This window comes from Alexandromys fortis, unplaced genomic scaffold (assembly GCF_014885135.2).
Source record: "Alexandromys fortis isolate MF-2015 unplaced genomic scaffold, M_Fortis_MF-2015_v1.1 scaffold_90, whole genome shotgun sequence".
Taxonomy (NCBI): domain Eukaryota; kingdom Metazoa; phylum Chordata; class Mammalia; order Rodentia; family Cricetidae; genus Alexandromys; species Alexandromys fortis.
In genome coordinates, this window is record NW_026067985.1 from 6740611 (window position 1) to 6752238 (window position 11628).

At 49.7% G+C, this 11628-nt stretch overlaps 1 protein-coding gene across 8 annotated transcripts in view; it reads left to right on the top strand.

Annotated features, from left to right (window-relative positions):
* Hectd4 (HECT domain E3 ubiquitin protein ligase 4) overlaps nt 1-10259 on the top strand; it is a 182052-nt gene extending 171793 nt beyond the window's left edge. For all 8 annotated transcript variants that reach the window (XM_050158911.1, XM_050158912.1, XM_050158919.1 and 5 more), the window contains 6 exons: nt 1358-1461; nt 1595-1816; nt 5705-5868; nt 6333-6528; nt 6671-6893; nt 8124-10259. In XM_050158911.1, the coding sequence (XP_050014868.1) occupies nt 1358-1461; nt 1595-1816; nt 5705-5868; nt 6333-6528; nt 6671-6893; nt 8124-8260 (1046 nt within the window). In that variant the 3' untranslated portion in view covers nt 8261-10259. The remainder of the gene's footprint in view (nt 1-1357; nt 1462-1594; nt 1817-5704; nt 5869-6332; nt 6529-6670; nt 6894-8123) is intronic.
* Nucleotides 10260-11628: the final 1369 nt, after the last annotated feature.

Consider the following 11628-nt stretch of genomic DNA (forward strand, 5'->3'; position numbering starts at 1 on the left):
GAGGGGACTGGAAGTATGTTCAGTTGTAGGGCTCAATTCTCAATGCAAAGTGGCAAAAGTAAATGTCATGTCCTTGTACTGGGCTACCAAAATCAGGCTAGCATCCATTGACTTGCCTGCACTTGTTTGAGACCTTGGTCTGTCTCTCCAGATGTGGGGACCACACCCTTCTTAGCACACCAGTCCTACCTACACACCTTTCCTAGTGAGAGGCACAGCTAAGCAGCTGCTTGAGCCCAAAGCTTGAGTTGCCCATGATTCATACACATTGGGGTCCCTCCATTAAAGTGACACTCGGCATCATAACACTCATTGGCAATTAGGAAGAACAGCTGAGATGTCCCTTAGCCTTGCCAGTCATGTTTGGAACTTTTACCTGTTGTAAGTGGGTAAAGAACCCACTCTGCCCCCCTTTCCCTATGTTCTGCCCCATGGATAACACAAGCAGCCTCAGTCAGGGAAACTTTTGAACAGTCCCATGATTCAGTGAGCAGCTGCATCCATGAGTGCCAGGTGCAGGCTCCATGTCTTGCTGCAAGACCAGCATCTTACCATCACACAGATGGGGACCGGAACTCCAGAAAGTTTTGCAGCATCCCCACAGCAGCTGCATCCATGAGTGCCAGGTGCAGGCTCCATGTCTTGCTGCAAGACCAGCATCTTACCATCACACAGATGGGGACCGGAACTCCAGAAAGTTTTGCAGCATCCCCACAGCCCGCTAGGCAGTTGCAACCCCAAGCTGAAGCACTGCTGACCATGGACTCCAGCCTGAACCAGGCTCCTACCTTTCAGGCCTTGACAACTTGCCCCACATTGGGCTTCCCCAAGGCCCACACCCAGCCTACAGTGTCCTGAACTGCCTTCAGCCTCCTGACCCATGAGTGCCAGCAGGAGCATTCTGAGTGAGAGGGGACAAAGGGGCCCCAGCTGTCTGCAAGGCTGCCACTTCTGGCCATTCTCATCTGTATTCACTGAGGCAGGACAGCTCTGAGAGATGGTGGGAGGGAGCACTGAACAAAAGCAACCCCTTCTGCTGGGGATGCTGACACAGTTAAGCCAAGCCTGGGACTGGCACTGGCTCCATTTACTCCTCAAGCTTCAGGTTCCATTTCTTCCCCCATATGACAGGAGACAACTAAGCCTGGGCACAGGTACCTTTGTGGAGAGCTGGGGCCAACAGCTTAGCAGACTCAACCTCAGGCCTCCATGCTCAAACAGGCAAGGCTTCTTTCCACACACTATAGGAGTTGGCAATGAGTTGGCCTTGCCGGCCTGGCAGATGGTTGTATGGAGGAAGTGCTATCCAGGGAACTCTCAGCCAATGCTGAGACCTCATGGTCTGTCTGCTCTGCAGGTGGCTCCTTTCGTCACTTCTTGTGGCAGGTGTGTAAGGAGTTGCAGAGTTCCTCACTGTCACTGCTCCTGCTGTGCCCCAGCTCTGCTGTCAACAAGAACAAGGTGAGGCAGGGGCAAGTATCCTTGTGGTCCAGACCCTCTCCACAGAATTTCCTGGCCCAGGTGAGGTAGCTTTGATGCCCAGCTGACTGAGCATGGGACACATGCTCAGAAGTGACCTGACCTTATCTTGCAGGGCAAGTACATCCTGACGCCAAGCCCCATCACCTACGGGGAGGAACAGCTGCTGCACTTCTTAGGCCAGCTGCTGGGGATTGCCATTCGTGCAGATGTGCCTCTCCCCCTAGACCTGCTGCCCTCCTTCTGGAAGACACTGGTTGGCGAACCCCTCGACCCCGACCAGGACCTGCAAGAAGCAGACATCCTCACTTATAATTACGTCAAGAAGTTTGAGAGTGTGAGTGAAGGCACACTGTTTGGGGGCAACAGGGCCTCAGGGTTAACCTGGGCTAGCACTCCATAAGGACCTAAGCTTCCAGGGAAAGGGAATTGAGATTCTCCACAGAAGGCTTGTTTTGGGACCAGAGCCTCAGGCATCCCATGCAACTGACAGAAGCAGATGGATGTTGCTGCCACTCTATGGGTGCATTTACCATGTCTATAACCAAGGATACAATGGAGTATTCCAGCAGCTGAAAGACCAGGTGTGTGTATGTGCATGCATACACACCAGGTTAGGGCTAGGTTAGGGCTTCCAAAAGGGAGCAAGAAGTGAGCGTGGGACCCATGCAGACAGCAGAGACTTATGAAGCTGGCATTCCTGCTTCCCTTTTGCCCTCTCGGAACACATGTGTAGATGGTCAGGCTATAGCCCTCCTCCAGGAGGAGGTGCCCAGTGCGTGCCTTGTAGCTGGGTCTGTGGAGCCACTAGAGAGTCTCATTGCTTTTGCAGAGCCACTGTGTCCCTGTATAGGCCAGGCTGTCTCCTCAGGAGCTCCAGATTACCCTTCCTTGTATACACACCACACTGAGGACTTTCTTCCACTCTTCTAGCACCAAGGGAAAAGTGTCTGGAAGAGGTGACAGGGCAAGGCACAAAGCTGTCAGGGAATGCATGCTTTCCTTACCTTCAAGATTTGAGAGAGAGTTGGGAAAGGGGCATCCAGCTACTTCTCCCTCCAGGTCCCCTCTTGCTGACATAGGATGAGATGTGTGTCTGAGGCCTTGGCAAGGCTGTTCTGTACAGGACCTTGACTGAGGGAGTTCGGGCTGATTCTTGTTTTGCCTCTGTCACCTCGTGAGGGACCTCAAGGACAAGTGGTTTATTGTTCCCCTTAGCCACCACAGGGAGCAGCAAAGCACTGGCTGTTCGTCTGCATAAAAACAGAACCACTGACTGAACAGTAGGGATGGTGGTGGTGCAAGATTTAATCCCAACACATAGGCAGAGGCAGATGGATCTCTGAGTTCAAGGCCAGCCTGGTCTACAGAGTGAGTTCCAGAACATCCAGGGCTACACAGAGAAACCCTGTCTTGAAAAACCAAAAAAAAAGAAAAAGAATAAAAAACAGGAACACTGAAATTATCTGAAGGGTCCCAGGAATATACCTGTGGGCTGGGAATGTGTGTGTCTTAGCCACTGTTCTTTATTATAAAGAAACACTGTCTTAATTAAGGTTTCTATCACTGTGAGGAGGCATCATGACCATGGAAACTCTTAGAAGAAAAACGTTTAATTAACGTGGCTCACTTACAGTTTCAGTCAGAGGTTCAGTCCATTATTGTCTTGGCAGGAAGCATGACGTCATGCAGGCATACATGGTGCTGGAACTGTACCTGAGAATCCTACATCTTGCAGGCAACAGGAAGTTGACTAAGACACTGGGCAGTATCCTGAACATAGAAAACTTCATAGCCTGCCCCCACAGTGACACACTTCCTCTAACAAAGCCATACCCACTCCAACAAAGCCACACCTCTTAATAGTGCCAATCCTTATGAGACTATGTGGGCTAATTATTATATTAGAACTACCCCAGACACATTACCAAGGCAACTCATAAAACAAAGCATTTAATTGGGGACTTAGGTCATTATCATCATGGCAGGAATCAGACAGGCATATGGCATTGGAGAGGTAGCTAAGAGTTACATGCTGATCCACAGGCAGAGAGGGAACTGGGCCTAATCTGAACTTTTGAAACCCTAAAGCTTCCCCATCCTCCAACAAGTCCAAACCTCGTACTCCATCTCAAATGGTACCACTCCCTGATGACTAAGCAAGCATTCAAATACATGAACCTGTGGAGACCATTCTTCTCTCTCTCTCTCTCTCTCTTTTTTTTTTTTTTTTTTATTTTTTTGTTTTATTTTGTTTACTGAAACAAGGTTTCTCTGTGTAGCTATGGCTGTCCTGGAACTAACTCTGTAGACCAGGCTAGCCTCAAACTCAGAGATTCACCTGCCTCTGCCTGAGTCCTGGGATTAAAGGTATACACTATCACCCCCAGGCTGTATAAGAGCCCCATTCTTATTCAAACCACCACAATGTGACTACTAGGCAGCTTACTGAAAGCATACCAAAGTTCTAAGTGGGAGCAAGGGGCCAGAACAAGCAGTGGTATACAAGAGAGGCAGGACCTATAGAAATACTGGTGCCTCTAATGAATAAGTACTGTCTCTTGGGCTTGTGAGATGGCACAGTGGGTAAAGGCACTTTTCACCAAGCCTCACCATCTGTGTTTGATCTCCAGAAGCAAGGTGGTAGAGAGAGAACCATGCTCACAGGTTGTTAAGGACTCTTTGGGTGGGTACTCACTGCTGGGGATGGATGATAGACTCTGACCATGACCCCACTGTTACTGCCTTCAGCTGTAGGCTGGTTCCTCTGGGTCAAATCTTGTCATGTCCCCTGTAGCCCAGTATGTACATTCTTCTTGGGAGAGAATTAAGTCATAACTCTTTGGTAGCAAGTGACAGAAAGCCCAGCTCCAACCAACTAAAGAACATTACAAAAGCAAAAATGTCCACTCTCAAAAGTCATAAATGTCAGACAGTGGTGGTATGCCTTTAATCCCAGCACTCAGGAGACAAGAAGCAGGAACATCGATTTGAGGCCAGCCTGGTCTACAAAGTAAATTCCAGGACAGCCAGGGCTACACAGAGAAACCTTGTCTTCGGGCCTAGGGATGGGGTGTGGACGTGTGGAGTCATGTATATACTTACTGGCTAGCAAGATTGCTTAAAAGGTAAAGGTGCTTGCCACTAGGTGCCCTCCCTCTCCATAAATAAATCTGATTTTGAAATTCTCAGAAAGGGGCTAGGGAGATGGCTCTGGGGTTGAGAACATTGACTGTTCTTCCAGAGGACATGGGTTTGATTCCTGGCACCACATGTCAGCTGTAACTTCAGTTTTAGGAGATCAGTGCCCTCTTCCGATTTCTGCAGGTTCCTGCAAGCACATGGTACAGACACATGCAGGCAAAACACTCAACACATCAAAACATTTTAATCATGGGGGAAAAACATAATGGCTTGACTTTAGGCAAGACTGAATCAGGGAGTTCAACTGATGTCATCAAGTCTCAATCTCACATCAAACACCTTTATTCCCAGTACTCAGAGGCAGCTTTTTAAAGGCTGGGGAGATGGCTCAGTGGGTAAGAGCACTGGCTGCTCCTCCAGAGGAGCTCTCGGGTTCATTTGCCAGCTCACAACCAGTCTCAGGGATCTGATGCCATCTTCCCGCCTGCATGCCCTTCCCTCTGGGCAGTGCATGCATGTTATGTACAGACATAGATGCATGCAAAACACCAATACACAATAAAAAAATCAGTCTCAGAAGCACACACCAAGAATCCTGGTACTTTGGAGGAGGAAGCATGAGACTCAAGAAATCATCTCCAGCTTCAGAGGACATAATGAGACCTGGTCCCAAACAAACCAGACCAAGAAAATAAAAGTCAGTCTTAGGCCAGGTGTTTAGAGCAGGTGTTTAATCCTAGTTACTTGGGAGACTGTCGGGAGGATTATGAGTTCATGCTCTGTCTGGGCTACACATCAAATAAGGCAACTTAGCAAGCTCTTGCCTCAGACTGCTAAAAAGTGGCAGCAGTCCCTGGAAGTGGACAGAAGGATCAAGAGATGCACTCGGGGAAGAGGGCTGCCCTCCAGACAGCCTCACTTTGAGTTCCCTGAGCCTGCCCCGCAATACAGGCACAGCCCTGAACTAGTGGCAACTCTGGGCCTTTGACTATGCCAATGTTTGCCAGCTGGAGAACAGTTCCATTGCTAAGGGGCTTGGCAACAGTGCATCAGTCAGCCTCACCCTGCCTGTGCCCTGCAGATCAACGACGAGAGTGAGCTGGAGGCCTTGTGTGCCGAAATTGCCTCCCAGCATCTGGCCACTGAGAGCCCTGAAGGTCCCAAGCCCTGCTGCCGGTTTACCTACCTGACCATGACTGGCGAGGAGGTGGAGCTGTGCAGCCGTGGTCGGCACATCCCTGTGGTGTGAGTGTGTGACATGGTGGGGGTGAACCACACCAGTAAGGGGGATGTTCGTAGGGGACGGCATAAGATAGGAGGTAGGACACTAGGCACAAAGGAAAGATGATCTTCAGTTTAAAGACTTTCCTTAAAGCGGTAGTTCTCAACCTGTGGGTCGTGACCCCCTTTGAGAGTCAAATGACTCTTTCACTGGGGTCATATATGAGATATCCTGCATATCATATATTTACATTACAATTCATAACAGCGAAATATAACTGGATAGTAACAAAAATAATTTTATAGTTGGGGGTCACCACAATATGAGGAACTGTGTTAAAGGGTCGCAATGTTAGGATGGTAGAGAAACCACACAGCTCTGAAGGAGAGAGGTGAGCCACTAAAGCCAGGGCTCAACCACCTATGTAAGTGTGGCCCTCAGGCCCATCACTCTCCCCAACCCTCACTGTTGGTCCTCAACCCAGCAGTTGGGAGAACAAGGATATCTACGCGGCAGCCATCCGGAGTCTGCGGTTGCGTGAGCTACAGAACGTGGAATGTGTGACAGCTGTGCGTGCTGGCCTAGGCTCTATCATCCCCCTGCAGTTGCTCACCACCCTCAGCCCACTGGAGATGGAATTGCGTACCTGTGGCCTCCCATACATCAACTTAGAGTTCCTAAAGGTAGGCAGCCCTTCAGGCCTGTCTCAGCACTCTGCCTTTGCCACAGTTGCTCTGTGTTCTGGCCCACACACAACTCCTATCCCTCGCCTGGCTCGCCTGGGATTGGGCCAGGCCTGCTCACACCTTGGCCTTTCTTCCCCAGGCTCACACCATGTACCAGGTGGGGCTGATGGAGACAGACCAGCACATAGAGCTCTTCTGGGGGGCTCTGGAGACATTCACTCAGGAGGAGCTGTGCAAGTTCATCAAGTTTGCCTGCAACCAGGAACGCATCCCCTTTACCTGCCCTTGCAAGGATGGGGGCCCCGACACAGCCCATGTGCCACCATACCCCATGAAGATTGCCCCTCCAGATGGCACAGCAGGTATTGCCCTTCCCAGCTCCTTGTGGAAAACAGTGACCCCACATACCATGACTTAGATGTGAAGGGGGAGGCTTGGTGAGCTCTGTTGCCACCCAGCCCTGATGCTGCACGGCATCCAGCATTTTAAAGAAAGGGAAGGAGCCATAGCTTTAAATTCCTCCCTCCCTCCTTCCCTCCCTCCCTCCCTTCCTCTCTCCCTCCCTCCCTTCCTTTTAAATTTTTTTTGGTTTTTGTTTTTGTTTTCCAAGACGTAGTATCTCTATGTAATAGCCTTGGCTGTCCTGGAACTCACTTTATAGACCAGGCTGGCCTTGAACTCACTGAGATCCACCTGCCTCTGCTTCCCCCAGTACTGGGATTAAAGGTGTGTACCACCACCACCCGCCCCTACTAGAAATTAAACCCAGGACCCCATGAGCTAGGGAGACTAGATACCTCTGAGGCACGTGCCAGGTTTCTAAACTTTCAAATGCAGAAACTGATCATTTCTGTTTTGATTTTTTTTTTTGACAGCATCTTTTGTTTGAGTCTGGCCTCAGATTCACTATGTAGTTGAGAATGGCCTTGAGCTTCTGATCCTCCTGCCTCTACCTCCCAAATGTTAGGATTATAGGTATAAACTAGTATACCACCATGCCCACTCAAAAGGATAACTTTGCCTCCTGTTGGGGGAATCAAACTTTAGTGTGACAGGTGGGGATTTTTACTACTGTACTTGTGAAGACAGTAGGAGTTTAACCTATGGAACTCACATTTTGAAAGGAAGGAAGACAGGCTGGTCAGGAGCTAGCAAGATGGTTCAAGCCAGACTTGAATTCTATCCCTGGGACCCATGTGGTGGAGAAAGCTGACTCCTATAAGTTGTCTTCTGATGACATGTGGAACACTACACACACACACACACACACACACACACACACACACAAAATCTTTTTTTTTTTTTTTAAAGCCAGGCACAGTGGCATACTTGTGGTCCCAGCTCTGGAGAAACAGAGACGAGACAGGCTCACTGTAGCCAATCCAGCCTGCTCCTTGGGAACAACCCAGAGTTATCCTCTGTCCTCCAGACACGCAAGCACACATGCACAGGGACACAGAGACACACACAGTGTACCTGCACACACATGCACACACACACACACACACAGAGCATTTGCCAGATAAACAAATGGGTGCCAAAAAGGCCAGCCTGTCTCCAGCCCTCTAAAGTGGGTGTTGTATCTTCTCTAGGTCCTCCCGACTCCCGCTACATCCGAGTGGAGACCTGCATGTTCATGATCAAGCTTCCCCAGTACTCCTCCCTGGAAATCATGCTGGAGAAGCTGCGCTGTGCCATTCACTACCGAGAAGACCCCCTAAGTGGCTGATGGGAGTGAACCAGGAGGTTAGGCTATCACCAAGGCATCATTCTGCCGACTTGGGAAGCTTGCCAGTGCAGGCACATCCCTCCAGGGTCCTGAGTGAGAAGCTGGCGACATTTTGCTTTTCTGAACTTTCGTCAGTGTCCCAGAGCCACCTGGAAGACACCTTTCATATGTGTCCGTTTTGTGAGGGTCTGTTCCTTTGCTGCCTATTTGTGGTACATTTGTAGGATAGTTTAGTTCACAGACAGTTTGTGTCTAATTTGATCTTCCTGGACACTGTCCTCGGTGGCTATCAGATTCTGATGCCACAAGGTTCCAGCTGGTTCCTCATCACAGAGTCACCAGTGGAAAGCTGGGGGTGAGATGACCTCAGCCACACGAAGTGTTCTGTTCTCTCCACAGAGTATCTCCACAAATGTGTGTGGCCAGTCCTGCCCTCCTGCTCTGAGCTGGCATCTCTCCCAGAGGCACTTTCTGCAGGCCTCCCTTCTTCCATCTTGAAATGGTTGAGCTAGTGCTCAAACATGCAAGAGACATACAGGGAGCTCATGTGTTCACCTTCCTGCTTTACCGTGTGTTCCTGGCCGTAGTTTTTTGTTTGTTTGTTTTTCTTTTTCTTTTTTCCTTTTTTTTTTTTTTTTTGTAAAAACCCACAGAGGACCCTTGTTTCTTCCCAATTCAGACAGCCCTATCTGCCACCTGTCTCTTCTGGGTCCCTGGGCTGAGTTTCCTCTGATGACTCCTCAGGAGCAGACACCCAGGAGCTACTCCAGGCCTTAGTTCATAGAGACAAGTTGGGTACCTCCTGGTGGTTGGAGTTGAAAAGACAGCAAGCTGGAGGGATAGTGCTGAATGGGCCTTTTCTACACCGACTGCACAGGAAAGCACATGATTCAAGCCTGCCCCACTCTGCTCAAAGATGGCCCTTCCTCAGCACAGTGCTGGAAGGAACCCAGGGAAGGGTTACAACCCATCTTTAAATACTGAGGTGCCTCTGCCCAGTAAGGGCTGCATCAGTGACCCAGACGGAGACTGCAGGGGATTCCTCTGTGCCCTGACTGATTTGCCCAGCACCCTTCACACCCCAAGTATGTGTGTGTGTGTGTGCCAGGGCAGAGCTGCCTGCAGGTTCGCCTACTACCCCAGTTGTATCTGTGGCCTAAATAAGTCTTTGTCCAATGGTACTTTGTTCAAGAACAATACATGCCACCTGTTGGACAGTCATTTGGGCCTTGCCAGTCATCACAGAGTGGCAGTGCTGTAGCTATTGTATGATACTGTGCACACAGAAGTCCCGAGAAGGGTAAGGATGGTACATTCCTCTCCACAGCATCTGGCCTGCCAGAAGGTGTGCAAGGTTTAGGGTTGGCATGCCAGCATCCATCTCCTCCCTGTTACGCTTAGGAAATGTGTTGAGGACCATTACAGAAAAGATCCCCATCCAACCCCATCCGAGGAAGAGATACACCCAGCTCACTGGGCTGCAGCACTCACTTGAAGGAGAGTGCCCAAGTAAGTCCTATTCATAAAGAAGATAGTGGCCGCTGCTCGGGACCACCCCAGCGACCTTAAGGATCCTGACTGCATTCTACAGAAGGAAGGAGCCTCTGAATTTACTAAAGTGGGTTTTCATCCCTGTACCCTCAAATTCTTGGTTCCCTTCAATCCTCTTCCTACGAATGAACTTGGGATTCTGTCAGCTACCTCCTCAGGAGGGTTCTGGAAGCTTATTTGGCCCATTCCTTGATTAAATGACAGCTGTGAGTGAGATATCTGCTGCTAACTCAGCTGCTTCTCCTAGAGAGCACACTGAGGTTCAGACAGATCCCAATCTTGGCCCTGAACAATGTGTGCTGTAAAGTTACTTGATGTATATTTATTATAATAATTTATGATTGCGTTAACAGACTCCCATTCAGTCTGATGCCATTTACACTATGCTGTGTAAAGGAAGCTCACTACAGGAAAAAGTCACACCAATAAATAACCTTCATCTAACTGATTGACCCTAAGAGTGTGTGATCATGTCCTCTTGCTGAGTAAGCTCACAGGCTGGCACTGCTAGATGGCTCTGATCCCTAATGTCACAAGTGGCTAGGAATTAACATTTGTAGTTAGCAGGGTCTCTCTGCACTCATGAACACCCTCTTCCTGGTCCACGTGGAAGGGTAGTCATGGTCAGAGCTCAGCCTAGCCCTGCATATGCTGCCCACTCTGTCCTGACAGCTCATCTGCTCTGGAGCCTGGCATGGGGCTTTTCCAGAGCCAACTATTACTCTGGAAGCATTTGGCTGTTTCTAAACGGTCCTTCTTGGAGTAGCAGTGCATCTAGAGCTGCTTGAACAGCGACCTCCCATCCCAGAGACCCCAATTCTGTTGTAACCTGCTTGTCCCCTCCTACCGCTCTGTGGCCATCCTCACTCAGACTCCTAAATACATCTTCAGAAAGGACCCATGTGGGTGCCAACCAAGCAGCTTTCTCTTTCCTAATCCTGTCACTGAAAACAGCACAAGCCAGTACTCACTCACTGCTCTGCTCACACTCGGGCACAGCAAGGACTCCCCACTCTGCATTATCCTCTCCTTGCAAAGCACATTCAGAAGAAGATGCCCTCAGCTGGGACACAGGGAGGTGTTCCACAGCACCCTAGGGCACAGACACTCGTGTAGTCTGGGTCATGCAGTGTGACCCTGAAGGTTTTTGGTTTTCTGCACCATGTGTCCACGGCAGCTCTCCTGGGTGGAAAACCAGTAGAAAGGGATGCTTGTTCATCAGGACCCACATGAGAGACACCAAAGAGCCCCAACCCAGCCAGCAAGGTGAGGTCTGCAAGAGCAGAATGAAGCATCCACCTACAACACCTCAAGCGTCTGAGGCACTGGTCCCAGAAAGAAGCCAACACGGTAGTGACTGGGAGAGCAACTCCCCAGTGTGCACAGGCCTTTCTGCTGGGAGGCTCCACTGTGAAGGTCTCTAATGAGGACTGGAAGACAGTGGAACCAGGGGCTCACATCTGCTGTACAGAACAGTGAAACATCTGTGAGGGGTCGATCTTAGGTCACAGTTTCTGAACAAGGCCAGCCCATGTAAAATGACTGAGTTGAAGGAAAGATTCTTAGGACTCAGGCTGTTTCCTGTTTCAATTTTAAAAAGGAATGTGGCTGGGCAAAGTGGCACACACCTTTAATCCCAGCCTTGGCAGGCAGAGGCAGGTGGATCCCTCTTGAGTTCCCAGCCACGACTATGTAGAGACCCTGTCTTCAAAAAAGAAAGAAAGAAAGGAAGAAAGAGAGAGAGAGAGAGAGAGAGAGAGAGAGAGAGAGAGAGAGAAAAGGGTGGGGGCTGTGTGCCAGGAGAAAACAACAGAATC